The sequence below is a fragment of the Phascolarctos cinereus genome, unplaced genomic scaffold (assembly GCF_003287225.1).
Source record: "Phascolarctos cinereus isolate Bilbo 61053 unplaced genomic scaffold, phaCin_HiC Scaffold_4;HRSCAF=312, whole genome shotgun sequence".
Classification (NCBI taxonomy): domain Eukaryota; kingdom Metazoa; phylum Chordata; class Mammalia; order Diprotodontia; family Phascolarctidae; genus Phascolarctos; species Phascolarctos cinereus.
Window position 1 is genome coordinate 563240067 of NW_027555847.1, and position 20744 is coordinate 563260810.

The 20744-nt window shown below is 36.2% G+C and overlaps 1 protein-coding gene across 1 annotated transcript in view; it reads right to left on the minus strand.

Moving 5' to 3' along the window:
* Window positions 1–2900: 2900 nt before the first annotated feature.
* SMIM13 (small integral membrane protein 13) overlaps window positions 2901–20744 on the minus strand; it is a 29244-nt gene continuing 11400 nt past the window's right edge. Inside the window, exon 2 of the mRNA XM_021009902.2 lies at window positions 2901–6772. Within this exon, the coding sequence (XP_020865561.1) occupies window positions 6576–6772 (197 nt within the window). The 3' untranslated portion in view covers window positions 2901–6575. The remainder of the gene's footprint in view (window positions 6773–20744) is intronic.

Genomic DNA, 20744 nt, shown 5'->3' on the forward strand with positions numbered 1-20744 from the left:
TCCCAAGGCCGGAGCTCTATCCATTGCACCACCTAACTGCCCTCTTCTCTTTTGTACTCTTACTGCAACTATTAAGGTCCTCATTTCTCCTCACCCAGTCATTGTAATAAGCTTCCTACTTGATCTTCTTGCTTCCATCTAGTCTGTTTCCATTCCTAATCATTGTAACGTACCACTCTCATAACATTACTTCTCTTTTCAAAATTCTTCTTGGGCTCCCCATTGCTTATTACACATAAACTCCTGATCCTGGCTTTCAAAGTATTTCACAACATGTTTCTTTTCATCCTTCTCAAAACCCTCATTTCCTGTACTCTATGTTCACATTCTGTCTCCATCTGCCATTCTTAGCCTGGAATATAATAACTATCACCTTCATATTTTAAAGTACCTTCCTTTAGGACCCCATCTCAGGTGCCACGTGCTCCCCCACTTCAAAAGAAAGTAGTCTCCCTCTTTCCTCCAATTTCTCATAACACTTGGCTAGACTTTTCCTTTGCACTCTCCATGTATTATTATTACATATCTCTACCCATCTATGCATGGAAATTTTAATTCTTGCATTAGGATAACATTTTACTTTCCAAAGTGCTTCCATTGACATCATCTATGACTCACAACTATGATGACCATAGAACATTTCTAGTGCTAAGACTAGAAACCATAGGAATGGAGAAGCAGAGACCAGACAGCTCAGGATCTAGCCCTGAGTGATGCCCAGATAGGGAACATGAGGAAGAAGAGAGTCAAGCCAATTGCACTGGCATTTCATTAAAGAATTCAACTTCCTAGAAATATATTAAGGGGGTGTGTATGCGTATACCTAAGTTCTTCCTGGCTTTGCAAAGATGCTATCAGCTCTTTGAAGCCTTCCCAGCTCCCTGTTCATATACACTACAAACCCACCCCCAAAAACCCCTTTCAACTTTTTCAGCACTTCGTTTATACCTCTGCTATGTACTTATATTTTGATCTGTTAAAGCTTTTTCTGTACATGTCTTATCTTCCCTATTAGAACATATTCCAAGCTCTTTGAGAGCTCTTTTGAGGGGCCATGAACCAGACACCCTTGTCTCACCTCTGTTATCCTCCACAGTACCTAAAAATAGTAGTTATCTTATTTTCTTTTCTTATACTCATTCACATACTTGAATACTGTATCTAGTATTCAAAATTTTTAATCATTAGGCATTCAAATTTTTTAACTGAATTTTAGTCCCATGAACTATTTATTGTTGCCTTTGGGCATATGATGAAACCATCCTTTCATTTAACAGCAATTTCCTTCTATCTTCTGGCTTCATATATACAGGTAGAGTGGCAATATTGACATGATTCAGTTTCTCTAGTAATGGGTTGACTTAATGTTCATTAGATAATACTGAAATTTAAAGGACTAATAACTAGGTTAACATTTATAGATACAAAAACTGACTTTCAGCACCTCTGCCACTTTCCACAATTACTAGAGAAGTGGGACATAACTGAAGGTTATTTGGAACCTTAGTGTTAACATGAGGATCAAAAGATAACATATGTAAATGACTTTGCAAATATTAAATCATGTGTATGTGTATATAAAAATATGATTAATTCAAAGCAACCCAAGAAAGATGATTTTATGTGTGCTTGTGTGTGTGCAATAGATATGTACACAATTATCTTTGTTTCATGAGTTGCTTTGAATTCATCCCCTGATTAAGAGCCTACTGATGAGACTCTCCATACTAGGTCAGGCTGATCCACAGATCACAATCTGTTGCTGGGCATAGATCTGAAACCTTTTCAAAATAGTAGAACCTGCTAGAGACTGTGTGCTGCTGGCATAGCTTTTGAAAACCCAGGGTCACCTTTATGTCAAAAGGAAACACTGGCAGATATTCTCAACAAGAGTCCTGTTATTTTATGAAGATATACACTATCAAAAGTCACACTAAGTACATTGTATATTGATTCTTAATTTTATAAGTGAATAGTTTTGTAAACTTGGACAAGTCATCTAACCCCCCACTTTCCTCAAATTAAAGTAACTTGGGGGTAAAGACTGATCCTGACTGATAAGATGTGGAATTTAAATGAAATTTTTTTGCCTAATTGGAGAACATACATCAAATAATTTGGAGGCCCATAGGACTTAACTAACCACCCATCATTACCACTACTGTCCTGTGTCATGTTAAGGTAGCTCAAATCAATTAGTAATTGAAGATGACATTTGGATCATACACCTAGATTTTTTATCATAAGGCCCCCCCTATTTAAAAACCTAGGTTAATTGATCTCTAAGGTCCATTTCCAATATGGTACACACTGCATTTGACTTTGGCCAAGTTATCTGAAACTAAGACCCCAAAGTTCTTACCAATAAAGTGGGGATAATACCTGTCCTACTTACTATACAGGGTAATTGTGGTGAAAGAGAAAACATAAATAAACCTCAGTGGATAAAAGGATGTGCCATATAAATGTCATCTATGACAAAATTTGAGTCCCATCAGGTGTGTGTGTGCATGTGCTGTTATATATGAATCCAGGCTGCTACCTTTTACCTGAAGGTAGCTGCCTTTTCATTAATGGAAATTCAGAGAGGCAAGGGTCACTCAATATATTAGAAGACTCACTAGTAAGTAATAAAGCATTACAGTGACAAAGTATAAACTCCTATAGTTGACTGATGTTAGTAGTCTTTAGGCTGGACTATTCTGGTTTTTGTTGTGTGTGTGTGCGTGTGTGGTTTTTTTTTTCTTACCAAGAACTACCACTAGTGCTGAGGAACTGATTAGATGAAAAGCAACTTTCAGATAATTCCAGGACCAAGAACCAAGCTTTTAAATCATTCCAGGACCAATGAATAAATCTAGTGTTTATTCATTGTACCTTAAGCATTTTAGACTTCTCCATTATTTAATTGCTTTCCATTTTTATTTATTTTATGTAAAGTCAGTTTAAAATGAAACAGTTGAAAGAAACATGATGATAAAGACAAACCACAAAAGTACCAGGTACAATATCTAACAGTTATCACTTTGAACACTGAAGAGGCAAAAGAACCACTTATACACATTCCTCAACATCTCCAAAAGATATATCTTTGTACAAAAAAGTACTATAATAACACAAGTCTAATTCAATGTAAACCTAACATCAAGCAGCAAGTTGACAATGTTTTGTAGCACATCACATAGTATTTACTGTAAGTAGCCACAGCAGCAGTATTTGGTGAATGAGCTGCATAGAATTAAGCTTTTGGATATATGTTAAACACTCACCATAAAGTAAAAGTCATCAAGTGCTTGTTAAAACAGATTTTTTTTAAACCCTCTACTAATAATTTTAAAAGAGAATTAAGCTCTTTATGCTTTCTAGGTTCAAAACCATAATTTATCTAATTATTGAAAGCAGACAATACCCAGTGTTTAGTCTAGACTTCATAGCAAAAACCTATTCTAATAACTGTTTTGTACAGTATGTATTGTGATTGCTGTTCATTTTATTAAGAGGCAACTTCAAATAAGGAAATATTTGAAGTCTGGCAAACTAAAACCTAAAGTTACATTCACTTAATGGGGTATGACACTAAGGCATACTTTTTTAAGACAAATATCACTTTTTAAAGATTATATCATTGATTTAAATGATTTGTGTTTAAGATTTTTCTTTTGTTAAAAATAAAAAGATGAGCTATGTTTCACATTTTACAAAAATGTATGTTGGTAAAAATGTGAAAATATTCTAAAAGCATATCTCCAGAACTCAGACCTCATGAAGTTCTACACTTTTACTCAAACAGAACCTTGACATGTTTTTGTGAACTTGCATAACACTCCATTACAGTTAAGTGTCATAGGACACTGGCCAAAAGTCTCTAACCTGGTTATTTCTCATATTCCTATAATGCATTTACATCTTCATTATCAAATTCATTAGAAAGATTTCATATTCTATGAATACTAATGTTAGCTTACTAAAAAGATCAAGAGCATTATTTAACAGTGTTATTCAAAGGATTAGTGTTATTGGCATCTAGTTCACAGCATTGCAACTGATTTGGCTAATCTTCATTCAGATAACTACCTAACCTACAAGGCTACATATATCCTCTTAGGTAGAAGGAAGAGGAATATTTGGGAATAGAGTCAGGGAAAGACAAACAAAGCTCGAGTTCTGAACTACAGAATTACTTTCCATAGTACTATACACTTGATTAAAATAAGCATTCAATTCTAGAATCAGTATCTGCTTTCTCATAAAATTGAAGTTTGGTTCAAGGTCACCATCATGCTAAGCATACAAGAATTCAACTAATGAGGAAATCTTATATTCTGATTTACATATTTTACAGCAATAAAACTTCTGAAAGTTGAAAATGATTATGGGCTATTCCTACTGCTCTTCTTAAAGACTAGAAAGTACAGTAAAGGAGGTGCATTATTCAGATAAAAAAAGAATTGCCAACAGAATTAGAAAGTAGAAGTTAATACTCCACTAAGCATATAGGATTTGGCATCCATTTCTCTTTCTATTCCATTTTAGAATATGGCTAGAAATATGTGTTCTAAATGCTAAAACTGTAATATGATATAATATGGAAGTGTGACACTTCCTTTAAAAGTGGATGGCCCTGAAGAGAAAAGGTTCACTTATCATGAATAAACTAGGAAAAAATTAAACTATACCGTGCAGAAATGTGGGAATCTAACATCTTGAATTAACAAACCAATCAATGTCAGTTCATAGCTAGAAGAATTTTATATTACCAACATCAGTGATTCCCTTTCCACAAAATTATATTGACAAACCAGATATTGACTAACTGAAGGATAAGCCTCCTAATAACAGAGCTGGCCCAAAAGTAGAACAGGTAGCAACGTCAATTCAGATACTATCACTTAATGAGTGGGCAAGGGTTGAGTATCAATGTTTTTGTGGGTTCCCTCCTTCTAACCCAATATAAAAAAGGTTAAATACAAAATTCCCTGAAAATTATAACCTTGCAAAAACAAAGCATAGTTATAGCATAAGTGTCAGAACATAGCACCCTCCCTTGTCATTCTCCTCTTCCCCCCCCCAAAAAATACTTGATATGGAAGCAATTATTTTGGAATGATTATTCTTCTATAATTTTCAGGGAAGGGTCAAAAGATATTCATCCTACAATAATACTGGCACAAAAGGAAGGCTACTAGTTATTTAGTATTTCTCAGCTAAGTATGGTCAGCATAGGCTGTAATACAGAATCTAGTTATTATAATTAAGCTACAAAATTTTCAATTTAATTGTTCTTTTCTCAGAACTAAGGATCTATTTGGGTGATTATTTCAGTTCCCTTGTGCTTTACACAAGTCACCCCACAAATCCAGGATTAATGATTCATATGTTTACCTGTTCAGAAACAGTGTTTTGACACCCGTAACATAAAAAGTACGAAATCAACCAAGGGATTATCTAAAAAAAGCAAGCACAAGACGGATGGTCCTAAAACATAAATTCTAAGGTTAATCTTTCCCCCAAAGTTTGGGGCAAAAAAAAAAAAAGATTGTGGTCTTTGGATCAATCTTCTTTCAGAATTCCTGAACAGCCACAACAAAAAATTTAATCAGTTAACACTGATAAAACTTGTGTGCAACAGGAAAAATTCAGGAAGCATTAACTGCACCATTAAACAAGTATACCACCATCAGGAAACATGAACTACCCAAAATGATTATACAATACTATAGAAGGAGTATATGAAGTTTTGTAAAAATTGTTTGACAGGAACAAGAAAAAAAAAGATATTTGGTAGCAAACACATGATGTAAAAAATACTTAGACCTTATATAGTGGGATGATATGTTATTAGTACTTGAATGAGGCAAGTAACAAACAGTGAAGAATCCACAAACCTTTTTATCTCTGGTAACCACCATGTCTGAAGTTCTTGTAAGACAAACATGGATGCCTAGCAACAGTTATTGTACATGTATGCAAGTTTTAACTCTTTCTACCATTATCTATCCCTCTTTTCTCTCAAAAAAAAAGGACATTTGCAATCATCTCACTAAATTTTAAGGATAGCTATCTCCACAACTAATGAATCTAGCATGAAGTCCTTTTGTATAAAAGAGTAATGAAAACTCTTTCTAAAGCTGGAATCTTAAGAAATATCTTTCAGGTGATCATGGGTTTTTGAACAAATCACATAGAAACAAATATATTTTAAAAAAGAAAAATCAATAAAGGGTCAAACCAAGTTTGCTAATAAATAATTTTTGTGCTATAAAGAAAACTACTGCTTTTACATTTACCATAGTCAGACCAATAGAAGGAAATAAATCAAAGAACCAGGAAGTAGTACACATGGCTACTTTTTTAAGATGGAAAAACTTGCAATGGTCTAGTTTGGTTTTTATTCCCTTTATTTCTATATGGCTTTCATGCAAACCTCTTCTAAATACCTAAAGTAGTTATGCATTTAAAATCCAAGAATACAAGTTGTTTAGTCAGAATCTCAGTAAATCCTAAAACCATTGAATCACACAGAAGCAACCACTTTTCATCGCTTCTTAAGGAGATATGCCCGAGGTGCTGCGATGTTAGGTTGAGGTTTCTTCTACAGGTGGCCTCCGATGCCAGACAGATTTGGGTCTCATCCTCTGGGGAGTGGGCGGAGACTCAGGCTCTGCTTCTGACTCTGAAGGCTCATTATCTCCCTGTTGGGATCCTGTGTCTCCTATTAGTTCTCTGAGGAACTTGAATTTGGACAAAAACAGATGCCAAACGACATACCAACCTGCAGAAATAAACATTTTTAAAAAAATTATTTCATGAAATACCATTAATTTAGAATACAATGATTTCTGACATTTTGATAGAGATAAGACCTCTTTTTAACTTCAAATAAGCAAGCTAGTTTCTTTTATCTAAAAAATAATGGAAGATTAAAATAACTAAGAGAGCACATATTAGTCCTAATTTTTATTTTAAGGCAATTGGGGTTAACCCAGGGTCACACAGCTAGTAAGTGTCAAAAGTGTTTGGTCTGAGGCAGTATTTGAACTCAAGTCCTCCTGACTTCAGGGCCAGTGCTCTATCCACTGCACCACCTAGCTGCCCCAAGTACTAAATTTTTTTAAAAGCATGGTACTAGGAAAAGATTCTCAACTCCCCAGCCCCAAAGATTCAATGTGAAGATGTGTTGTATTTTTTTTAAGTCCTTATACTAAACTTCCAAACTAATTTTGAATTTGAAAAGATTCAAAGGAATCTAATTCAACACAGTATAAGTCATTCTGTATCCTCACCACACCCTCAGTTAAATTTAGAAATGTTTAGGAGTTTCCATAGTGAGAAAATATATACAGGATATATTAACAAATCTAGGATACCTGAATCTTCAGCAATTTCATATAAAAATTATTTTAAAATTCTAGTGGAATTGCTATGAAAATACTGCATAGAGAGCAAAGTTTTGCCAAAGGTTACCTGTTATGTAGCGTAGGACAACATTACAATACTGTAGTATTACTGTGAGGAGGATTTTTACTCTTTATTTTTATCTAATCTACTTTCACAGTGTTAATGGTTTTGTTACTCCAAATCTGAGAGCTGATTAATAGTTTTAAAAAATCAGACAATATAGTATATGCCTAAAATATCTTCTTAACTCTTCTTGATTGCCCTGAAACTCTAAGAGCACAAAGTAAACAAAAGCTTCCAGAGTTTTTCCTTGCTGTCATTTCTTTGATATTGTTTACTTCAAACTACCCAACTTCACACAAAAGCCCTGGACTATTGCATAGTCCAATGATTAGTACTTTTGTTAAGAAATCCAAGTAGCACCCAGATTTCCCCCATACATTTTTTAAACACACCTGCAAGGATGCTAATATAAATGGCAATTTTTGATATCTTGGTACTTCTAATATCAGGTACTTCGCACCTTCACCTGTTTCATAATTATTTCAAAAACAAAGGATTAACAGGAATACCAGGATGCCAAAATATTACTGAAATATAAGGCCTAAACATTATACACCACTCAATTATCTTCAAGCTTTCTAATTAATATTAACTAAACTACACTGTATGCTAATGATTCTCAGATCTTAATCCAGCCCTAATCACTCCTCCAGTCTTGCATCTTCAACTGCCTATTGGACATCTCAAACTGAAGTCCAATGGACATCTAAAACTCCAATATGGCCAAAACTGGTCTCATTGGCTTTCCCTCCCTGATTCCAAACTGTCAAGTATGCTACCATCCTCTCAGTCACCCAGCTGTATGATCTAGATTGTAACTCCTACTCTCCCTTACTCCACCCTCACATCCAGTCTACGCCAACTCCTATTGATTTTACCTCTGTAATATTCCTCAAATACATCCCTTTCTCTTCTCCGACGGTGCCAACATTCTGGGTGCAAGCCCTCCTCATCTCATATCTGGCCTACTGCAATATCTTAGAGGTTGGTCTTCATGCCACAAATTTTTCCCTACAACAATCCATCCTCTATTCAGCTGTCAATTTAATCTTCATAAAGCACAAATCTGACCACGTCTCCTCTCTATTCAATAAATTCCAGATATCCTTTACAACCTACCCTCCCTCCAACTTTTCTAGTTTTCTTACACTTCACTTCACTCTGTGGTAGCTACTATAAATGAGGAAACAGACTCAAAGGGTAAACAAGTTGCCCATGGTCACAACGCCAGGAAGTTTCAAAACTGGGACTTGAAACCCAAGCTTCCTCCGGACTCCAAATGCAACATTCCTCCAAAATCAGACTATCTCCAACTAGTTAAGAGGCAGGAAATAAAGTAAGTGTACTCTGCTTCAGAGGCTTCCTCTTTTTATCCTATACATGATTCACACTGTGGTTTAGATAATTATATAATTCTTCCACATGTCAAAGTTCCATTGTTCTATTGATTCAAATCACAATTCTTTACACCTTAAGTGACCTGCTCCAAAAAAATTCCCAAATGCAGGTAAGCTTCTCTGACCATAGCTGATTTGTCCATCAGATGATCCAACAAATCCCATTCCAGCTCTATAAGACCCACCAGAACTTATATTGCATAAGTACAGCACAAGGTCACCATGCCATGATAAGGCATCAAAGGTTCTGGAAGAGAAAAGATTTATATAAGGACCATTAAGAGTTACTAGGATGTTACTCCACAACAAGCAAACATTTTTGTTACAAAAGCATTCAGCAAATAATTTATCATCTCACAGATGCAAAGGGCAACGGAAAGATGTACAAAATGTTACTGTTTTAATAAGATCTGTTAAAGAATGTCATACCAATTTATTCCCTGTTGTACCAAGACCCCAATATAGGCTACTCATCCAGAATCATAGCCTCAGTTCTCTGTATTTCTTTATTTTCCCTACTAAACTAGTAGCCACAAAGGCATGGACTGTGCTACTTAAACTTTTATTCATCCCATATTTAGCCATCTAATAGATGCCAACAAATACAAATCAATTTCAAATAAGACAAATTTGGACAGGCTGGGAGGACTTTATAAGGAAGGGCAGTCTCCAGTCATTCTTTATAAATTTATAAATTCAGGGCCCATGGAACAAAACTTTAATTTATAACTTTAGGGCAAGAACTATCATTTTTTTTTCCAGAGAGAAAGCTCTCTGTGGGTTCTCCAATTTTCTTCCCTCCAAAGCAGTGGCGCAAGAAAAAGTCAGATTCCTTGAGGCTGGTTTTCATGTCACAAGACAAGATATGATGGAGATTTACTGTGCTAAGGACAGGAAGATCAATATCATTTGATCATTCACCATTTATCATCTATGCCTTCTCAGTTACACTGGAGTTTCTTTTGGTGTACAAAAGAACTGTTCCTCATCCTTTTAAAGCAAACTCAGACACTGGAGATGCAAAAAAGGCTTATGTTTTGAAACTAGAAAAAGTCAAATCGGTCAGTCTTGAATACTGAATCTGGTGTAAAGGAAGTGCAAGGGGGTTAGGGAGTAGTCATCAAGTACCAAATAGAGAGAGACCAGAAGGAAGATGTCAAGGTAAAAGAGAATGGAATTTCTTTTAAGGAGGGAACATTTCTTAACTAAAGGCTCCTAAATAATAGTAACAAGCATTTACATACATGGTGCTTTAAAGTTTGCAAAGCATTTTACAGATATTATCTCACTTTATTCTCACAACAAACCTAGGCTGTAAGAGGTATTATCAAAATCTTACAGAGAAGGAAACTGAGGCAGAAGTTAGAACTTGTTCAGGGTCACAGAGGTAATAAGTGCCTAAAACCAGATTTGAACTCAAGTCTTCATGACTGCATGTCCAGTATTCTATCCATTGCACCAGTGGATTAGACTAGTAATTCTGGCTTAGACTAGTAATTCATAAAAGGAAACAGCAGAACTCTTCAAAACTCTACAGGCACCTCACCATCACTTCACATTTCTGGGAACTCATACACAGCAGTTGTGCCAAGCCTAGGAGGGAACACCTAGCACAGAATTTTGATCACAATAGAATCTTAATGTTTGCTAAAAGTTCTACGGACCAATGGCTTAACATAGAACTACTTCCTATTCAAATTTCTCAGAGCACCTTGTCTACAGCAATGCCTTACTCTTGTCTAATCTATTCTTTTTTTTTTTTTGGTGAGGCAATTGGGTTAAGTGACTTGCCCAGGGTCACACAGCTAGTAAGTGTTATGTGTCTGAGGCCTCATTTGAACTCAGATCCTCCTGAATCCAGGGCCGGTGCTCTATCCACCGTGCCACCTAGCTGCCCTTAATCTATTTTATCATATGTCCTCAATCCATATATGTCAAGGATCAGTGGCCTGTGTTAAGTCCTAGCCTAAAATCAAGCTCCTAAAATAGTACAGTTGGCATAAACATTTAAGTGCCTACTATTTGCCAGGCACTGTGCTAAGCACCAAGGATACAAACACAAGAAAGACAGTTCCTGTCCTTAAGAAGTTTACAATCTAACGAAGAAAGATAACACACAAAAGGAAGCTGAAAAGCAGGGGAAAGAAGGAGTGAGGGAGAAAGGTATTCAGCAAAGGAAACTGATGGACTCCAAAGGAGTGCAGCTGGGTGGGAAATAAAAGATGGCACCCCCCTTATATGGAGGTTTTGTGAGCTTTTCTCTCATCCCAATCAGAGAGGTCCCAGGGCAGAGAGTACTGATGAGGTGTGCATCCCAAGGCTGATGTAATCTTGCTAGATAATGAGGTTCCTAATGGCATGAAGAAGTAGTAAAAAGGAAAGCACCTGAGAAGGAAATAGAGTATTTGGCTAAGAATCCTTAGTGAGGGTTGTCCTGAACACTTGGAAGGGACAGCATCAATCTTACAACACCACATGGGGTATTACAGAAATTGTAAGGAAGGTATCTCATGAAATTCTCTGTCTTCTAAGCCTCCCTTTTGCTCAGTTCTCCCCTTCGCCTCCTTTCTCCCACTTTTGGAAAGACAAGCCAGAACCCTAGAGAGCCTGGGGAAGCATGGCCCAGGATGCAAAGGGGTAGAGTGGTGTGTCTGTGTGAAAAAAGGTCAGGAATGCACATGCCTCCTGTGAGATTTTTCTCCATGTGCACTTACCACATTCTTCAACATTTGTGATCTGATTTAGGCTTCCACCTCAAAAGTTAGATTGTAAGTTTAAGAAAAGAGTCTATGTCATATTCATATCCCCTTCCCCCAATATAATGCCTTGCTAAAGGTTAATAATTTCATATTTCTACAGTACTTGAATGAAGCAGTTCAGGTATTATCTTCATTTTACAAAAGAAGATGCAGACACAGTTAAGTAATTCACTGCATCTCAATAACTGAGACTTTAATCCAGGTATCCTGATTCTAAGACTATACTTTTTTCTACTATACCATCTTACTCTAGTCCATGAAGTGTGTATATATATATATATATATATATATATATATATATATATATATATATGAATGTACTGTATGTACCATAACTCTTAATGATCTCTATTCCACTATAAACTAAATAACTATTAAAGCAGCTGGAAAAAGTCTCACAACCAAGCTGACTGGGTATATTATAAAATCATGTTATCTAGTCTCAAATGGGCCCTCAAAGCATCAGAGTAGACCTTTTATTCCTCTCTAACCAATTCCCTATCTCACTTTTCACAGAAGTAATTTCCAACCTTCTCTTCCTTCCTCAAGCAGTCCACTCGTTCCCTGCTCCCCAACAATCTGGGGGTCTTGACTCTTTAATTAGAAAACTGAGGCCAAAGAGAGCTCCTCTTTTCCCATTCTCTTCAGCTCAAAATCCTTTAACATTTACCACTGTGTCCTCCTTTCCCCACTCTCTGGCAAAGAGACTTCTTGCCATGCCCAAATCTCTCCTGTCCTTAAAAACCTTTACTAGACGATATCATACATCCTCCTCAAGCTGTTTCAGTCTCACATCACCAACTGCCTGTTGTTTATTTCAAAATGAATGTCCTGGAGACATCTCAAAAACCAATACTTCCAAAACTGAACTCATTAATCTTTCCCCTAAACCCTCCCCTCTTCTAAACTTCCCTATTTCTGTCAAAGGCAAGCCACAGCCTATCTTTCTAGTCTTTCAGCATTATCAACTCAACTCATTACTCTCCCTCACTTCCATATCCAATCAGTTGTGAAATCCTGCTATTCTATCTATCTCCATAATCCTCTTCCAAATCTTCATCTCAGATTTGTAATCTCAGCATTATTCAGTACTTCAACACATGAAGCCTTCCCTGATCACCCACGCCACAGTGCCTTCCTTTCTAACTACCTAGGATTTAACAACTTTGAAAATATTTGGATTTATTAATTTCATATTTATACCACATATATTTTTACATGTACTTGGTTAACTCCCTCATTAGAATGTAAGCTTACAACTTACAACTCGAGGGCAAGGTTGTTCCATTCTTTGTACTTGTATCCACAGTGCCTAGAGCACTGCTTGGTTCAAAGTAGGCATTTAATAAATACTTATTAATTGATTTTGGGCAATTACTTCTGTTGGTGTCTGTTTCCTCATTCATAAAATGAGGGTTTTGGACAGGTGATCCTAATGTTCCTTTCAGTTCCAATATTAAAAATAGCCATAGTTATATAATAGTAATACTTTCCAACTCTGCAAAATAGATTTATATATAAATTTCTATTTTCATAATAGATTTAGTCTATAAATTATGAGAATGAGAAGTCAAAAGTTTTAACTTTGAAGCTATTTACAATGTAGGAATTTCATAACTTCAATCATGCACTGTAATTCCTTTTCTTTTTTTTTCACAGAACAAAGTTTCTCACTTTGATGATACAAATGAATCTTAAGGAGGTATTTTAAGCATTTTAAGAATCTGTGATTTTGTATGAATGGTGAGTAGTTTCCTTCTGGTACTTGGAACTGTAATGCCCTTTACCTAATTTATTAAGAGTTCCTGTGGGCAAAAATGTTATCACTTTGTGGCAAATCTTGTGATAAACTAGCATCTCTGACTTAGCTAGATTGGCTTTCAGAAGACAGACCCATACTGAAAGCTTTTCCAGACTGCTAGATTAGCCAGCAAATGCTCACATTGTGATGAAGCAACAGAGTAGAGATGTAGCAAAGACAATGATGGTATAAGGTAAATAGCTGTCAATAATAACTTAAGATACAGATTTTAAAAGTCTGATTGTGACATTTGTTTTGAACAAGCTAACAGTCTGAACAAAACTAATTAAGCAGTAACAATTATCCATTAAGCATCTTCAATGAGCCAAGCATTGTACTCTGTAGTTAGATGTACAAAGAATGAAACAACATCTAATTGCAAAGAGTTTACATTCTAATGGGGAAGACAAGTACAAATATAAGTATGTTCAGTGTAAATATAAAGTGAATAAACATACATACAAAGTACTTAAATGCCAGGCAGTTTTGCAGGGAGGGCACTAGCAGTTAGAAGGGATCAGGAAAGGATTCATGCAGAAGATATAAAAGGAAGAAAGGGACTCTGAAATGGGTAACTTTGGAGTGTTTGAAGGCCATAAAGAAATAGCCAGTAGACAGGGGGAGGTTAAAGATTTCAGAGGAGGGAAGATGATTGGGGATGCAATGTGGTAGAGAAGATGGAAGGGGAGAGGATCAAGTGCACATATAGGGGTGATGATCTTGGCAAGAAAGACCACTTCTTTGCCAGATATGGGAAAAGACAGAATGACAGCATTAAGGGGTCTTGAGAAGAAAAGAATGGGAGAAGAGCTCATTCGTAATGGCCTCAATTTTTCAGTAAAGTAAAAGACAAAGTTAAATAGCTAGTCGGCTTTATTTTCATGTGGGTTAGGTTTGAATAAATCAGAATAACACTTCAATAGAATTAGATAAACTTGAGTCTTTAAATTATTGAAACAAAAGGGATCATTTACTTTAAATAAGACTCAAGCCATTAGAAAGTTGTTCACTGAAAAGTCTCTATAATTTGACCTATTTTTAAAAAAAATTGTAAAAATATTTTATTCATTTTAATCAGATACTCCCTTTTACCCTCCCACTCTAGCTTCTCCTCCCCCTCTAAAATGGAGAACATAAGAAAAACAAAACCCATTACAAACATGTATAGTCAATCAAAACAGCTTCCACATTGGCCATGTCCAAAAAAAAATTTCTACATTCTACATCATTCACCTACCAGAAAGTGGTTAGCATGTTTCATCATTAGTCCCCTGGAATCTTGACTGGTCATTATAGTCTGATAGCATTCATTCCCCAATTTATGGCCCACTGCTCTAATTTTCATTTTTTGCAATCTCATAAAGAGCTACAATTATTTTTGTACTTCCTGACTCTGGATTTGATGTTAGGGCTGGGCTCTGCTACACTTCTGGAGGGAAGTGCTGGACTTTTCCTATCGCTGTCTTTTTGGGTTATTAAGTGTTGTGTTATTTCAGGATCTCTGAGACAGTCTGGGAGCTTGTAAGTTTTCAGTGTTCCCAGAGTGGTCTGATCCAGGACAAAGTCTGAATCTGGGAGAAAGAAGACAGCAGCTAAACATTGCCCTATCAAGCAGCTGAGAACCTCTGTTGGTTCACTGTGGCAGAACTGTAGACTCCCCTTTGGTCTGGGATTCCTGCTTTGGTTACTCGGTTAGATGCTGAACGTGAAAGCCCTGCTCTAAGCTCAGGGTCTAAGCCACAAACACTACTGCTGCCAGCTTTTTTAACTTCCGCCTTTATCGGTACACTGGCCCAGGGCCTCCCCTGTCTCACAGGTCCCCTTCTCACTCCACCTGGATCTGTGATCTGGAACTGGGTAGCAAACAACAAAGCTGCCAACCTGAATTACAACATTACAGTGAAATGATATGGTTCTGAGAGTTCCCCAACATGAATCTGAAACCTCCTCTTCCCCCTGATGCACAGACTCTCCCTGAGCACTGGAGTGTGCCTGCCTGGACCTCATCCCCAGCATCTACAGATCTCCCTATCTGTCTCCCTATGCCAAGCTAAGTTGGACAAATGGCTCATTGTGATTTTTACTGCATTTCCTCATAAGCATGTAAAGCGATGCATTTTCTACATCTTTTTGGAGGAGTTTGTAGAATGGAGGCTATAGAGCACCACCCTGTATATCACTACACCATCTTGGCTCCACAGCCTCAGTAGTTTGATCTCAAAACTCTACCCCACTGTACCATTCACAAGCCAAATCGGAGACCTTTTCAAAAAGGGGCTTACATCCTAATGGGGAAGACTAGAAGTACACGTGTAAGGGTTTATAGAATATGAAGAACAAAACAAAAAAATATTAAATACCAGGTAGTTTGAGAGGAAGGGCACTAACAACTGGAATCAAGAAAGGATTCACGTAAAGGCAGGGGAAGGTGGCCTCGCCACTCCAGATCTTAAACTGTATGAGAAAGCAGCAGTCATCAAAACTGCCTGGTACTGGCTAAGAAATAGAGGGGTGAATCAGTGGAATAGGTTAAGTATGCAAGACATAGCAGTCAATGAGTATAGTCATCTATTATTTGATAAACCCAAAGGCCCCAGCTTCTGCGATAAGAACTTACTCTTTCACAAAAACTGCTGGGAAAACTGGAAAAGAGTATGGCAGAAACTAGGCATAGATCCAAATCTCACACCATATACCAAAATAAAGTCCAAATGGGTTCATGACTTAGATAGAAAGGCTGATACTGTAAGTAAACTGGGAGAGCAAGGAATAGTTTACCTATCAGATTGGGAGAACAGAAGAATTCATGACCAAACAGGAGATGGAGAACATCATGAAATGCAAAATGGATAACTTCGATTACATTAAATTGAAAAGTTTTTGCACAAACAAAGCCAATGCAACCAAGATTAGAAGGAAAGTAGAAAATTGGGAAAGAATTTTTACAACCAGTCTCTCTGATAAGGGCCTCATTTCTAAAATATATAGAAAATTAAGACAAATTTATAAGAATACAAGTCATTCGCCAATTGATAAATCGTCAAAGGATATGAACAGGCAGTTCTCAGATGAAGAAATTAAAGACATCTATAGTCATATGAAAAGGCTCTAAATTGTTATTGATTAGAGAAATGCAAATCAAAACAACTCTGAGGTACCACATCACACCTTTCAGATTGGCCAACATGACAAAACAGGAAAATGATAAATGTTAGAGAAGATGTGGGAAAATTGGAACACTAATGCCTTGCTGGAGTTGTGAAATGATCCAACCATTTTGGAGAGCAATTTGGAACTATGCCCAAAAGGCTACAAAAATGTGCATACCCTTTGACCCAGCAATAACACTTCTAGGGCTATATCCCAAAGAGATCATACAAATGGGAAAAGGACCCACATGTACAAAAATATTTATAGCAGCTCTTTCTGATGTGACAAAGAATTAGAAATTGAGAGGATGCCCACCAGTTGGGGAATAGCTGAACAAGTTGTGGTATATGAACGTAATGAAATACTATTGTGCTATAAGAAATGATGAACAGGTTGACTTCAGAAAAAACTTGGAAAGACTTGTATGGTCTGATGCTGAGTGAAGTGAGGAGAACCAGGACAATGTTGTACACAGTGACAGCCATGTTGTGCTAATATTGATAGACTTAACCTTCTCAGCAATACAAGGATCTAAGACATCCTCTAAGGTCTCATGATGGAAAGTGCTATCCACATCCAAAGAAAGAATTATGGAGTTTGAATGCAGATCGAAGCATAATATTTGCTATTTTCTCTTCTTCTGTTGTGTTTTATTTCCTCTTTCTGGTGATTCCTTCTATTAGTTCTAATTCTTACTTATACTATCACTAATGTGAAAACATGTTTAATAGTTTAATAGTATGTGTATAGCCTATATCAGATTGTGTGCTGTCTTGGAGAGGGAGGTGGAGGGGGGGGAGAAAATCTAAAACTCAAAAGCTTATGGAAGTGATTGTTGATAATTCAAAATAAATTAATAAAAAAAATAAAATAAAATGGGCATCAGAGACATTGAGGTTCAAGCCACAGCTCTGACCCAGAGGCTGCAAAAAAAAAAAAAGGCTTCACGTAGAAGGAGATACCTAAGGTGCTGGGCCTAAGGGTATGCACAGTACTATAGCCCTTTGGGCATGGTTCTAAGTAGTTCTCAAGAATATTTCAACCAGGTCACAATTCTACCAACAGGGGTATTTAGTGTACCTATTTTTCCACATCCCCTTTAGCTTGTCTTATTTTTCTTTTCTGTCATGTTGGTCAGCCTAATGGATGTGGATGGTACCTCAGAGTTGTTTTAATTTGCATTTCTCTTATCAATAGTGATTTAGAGCTTTGATTTCTTCTTCTAAAACTATAAGTTTATATGCTTTGACCATTTATCAATTGAGGAGTGACTTATTTTTTATGAATTTGTCTTGGTTCCCTATATATTTGAGAAATTAGGTCTTTATCAGAGAAATTTGCTGTAATTCCTCCCTATCCCCAGTTTTCTGCTTTCTTTCTAATTTTGGCTACACTGGTTGTGTTTGTGCAAAACCTTCTTAATTTCTTGAGATCAAAATATATATTTACTTCCCGTAATCCTGTCTATCTCATTTGGTCATAAACTCTTCTCTTATCCATAGATCTGACAAGTACTTTTCTAGGCTCCCCTAATTTGCTTATGCTATTATTCTTTATGTCTAAATCATTTACCCATTTTTACATTATTGTGATATATGGTGTGAGACGTTGGTCTAGGCCTCATTTCTGCCAAACTGCTTTCTAGTTCTCCCAGCATTTCTCATTAATGAATGCATTCTCTTTAATAGCGTTTTCTTTAATGAAATTATTAATTGTTACTATTATTTGTTCTTTGACCCACTCATTCTTTAGGATTACATTAGTGTCCAAATAGCTCTTAATGCATGCTTCCCTAGTCCTTCATTAAATGTAATTTTTATTGCATTAGGGGCTAAAAAGGGCGCATTTAATATTTCTGTTTTTCTGCATTTGGTTGTAAGGTTTTTATGCCCTAATACATGGTGAATTTTTGTAAAAGTGCCACATATAGCTCAGAAAAAGGTATATTCCTTTCTATTTCCATTCAGTTTTCTCCAGAGGCCTAGCATATCTAACTTTTCTAAAATTCTATTCATCTCCTTGACTTCTTTCTCATTTACTTTATGGTTAGATTTATCTAGCTGAGAGGGGAAAGTTGAGGTCCCTCACTAGAATAGTTTTACTATTTCCTCCTGTAGTTCATTTGACTTTTCCTTTAAGAATTTGGATGCTATGCCATTTGGTGCATATATGTTTAGTATTGATATTACTTTATTGTCAATGGTTCTTTTTCCCTAAGATGTAGCTTCCCTGCTTTCCCCTTTTAATTAGGTCTATTTTTGCTTCTTTGTCTGAGATCATGATTGCATGATCTGCTTTAGCCCTTTATTTCAACTCAGTGAGTGTCTCTCTGTTTTAAGTGTGTTTCTGGTAAACAGCACATTGTTGGATTCTGGTTTCTAATATGTTCTGCTATCCCCTTCTGTTTTATGGGTAAATTCATCCCATTCACATTCACAGTTACTAACTGTTAGTGTTTATTTTCTTCTAACCTATTTTCTTTCTTTTCTCTCAATTCCTCCTCAAAAGTCTGTTTTGCTTCTGCCCACTTAATTCACCCTCCCTTTTATCGCCTCACTCTTTTCTCTTATCTTCTCCTCCTATTTCCCTGTTGGGTAAGATAGATTCCTATACCCAACTGAATGTGTGTGTATTTATGTACGTATACACACACACATATACATACATAATATAGTCTTCCTTCTTTGAAAAAATTTAGATGAGATTGAAGTTCAAGCATTGCCTACCTCCCCACCAGTTCCCCCTCTATAAAAGCTCTTCTTTACACACCTTTTATGTGAGATAATTTCCCCTATTCTTCCTCTCCCTTCCCCCTTTCTCTTAGTACATCCCTCTTTCTCACCCATCCATTTATTTTGAGATGATCCCAAATAATCAACTCAATACTGTCCACTCTATGTGGAATCTTTTTAACTGCCCTAATAATGATGAAGTTTTTAGGAGTCATGTGTATCATTTTCCCATAAAGGAATGCAAACAATTCAAATTTATTGAGTCTCTTATGATTTCTCTTTCATGTTTACCTTTTTATACTTCTCTTAAATCTTATATCTGAAAATCATATTTTCTATTCAACTATGGTCTTTTAATCAGGAATGCTTTGAAAGTCCTCTTTCATTAAATATCCATTTTCCCCTGAAGGATAACACTCAGTTTTGCTGAGTAGGTTATTTTTGGTTCCTTTGCCATGCAGAATATTACTTTCCAAGCCCTTCATTCCTTTAAAGTGGTAGGTATTAAATCTTGTGTGATCCTGACTGTAGCAATATGGTATTTCAGTGGTTTCTTTCTGGCTGCTTTAAGTATTTTCTCTTTTAAATGAAAGCTTTGGAATTTGGCTATAAAATTCCTGGGATTTTTCATTTTGGGACCTTTTTCAGGAGGTCATCTATGGATTCTTTCAATTTCTATTTTACCTTCTGGTTCTAGAATATCGGGGCAGTTTTCCTTTATAAGGGTCTTAATTTGATTATGGCTTTCTGGCAGTTCAATTTTTAAATTATGTCTCCTCAATCTGTTTTCCAGGCAAGTTTTTCTCATAAGATATTTCACATTTTCTTCTTTTTTTTCTATTCTTTTGATTTTGTTTTATTATTTCTTGATGTCTCATGGAATCACTAGCTTTCACTGGTCTTTCTTATTTTTACGGAAGTATTTTCTTCACTAAGGTTTTATATCTCTTTTCCCATCTGGCTAATTCTGCTTTTTAAGCAGTTATTTTCATCAGTGAAGTTTTGACCTTTTACCATTTGGCCAGCTGTTGTTATTTTTTTTTAAATTTATTTATTTTTAGTTTTCAACATTTATTTCCACAAGATTTTGAGTTCCAAATTTCTCCCCATCTCATCCATCCTCCCACCCCAAGATGGCATGCATTCTGAGTACCCCTTCTCCTAATCTGCCCTCCCTTCTATCTCTCCCCCCTTCTCTTATCTCCTTCCCCTTCAATTTTCCTATAGGGCAGGATGGATTTCTATACCCCATTTCCCGTATACCTTATTTCCAAGTTGCATGTGAAAACAATTTTTTTTAACTTTTGTTTTTAAAATTTGGGGTTCCAAATTTTCTCCCTTCCTCCCTCCCCACCTACCCTCATTGAGAAGGCAATCAACTCAATGTATTTTATACATGTGTAGTCATGCAAAACACTTTCATAGTAGTCATGTTGTAGAAAAC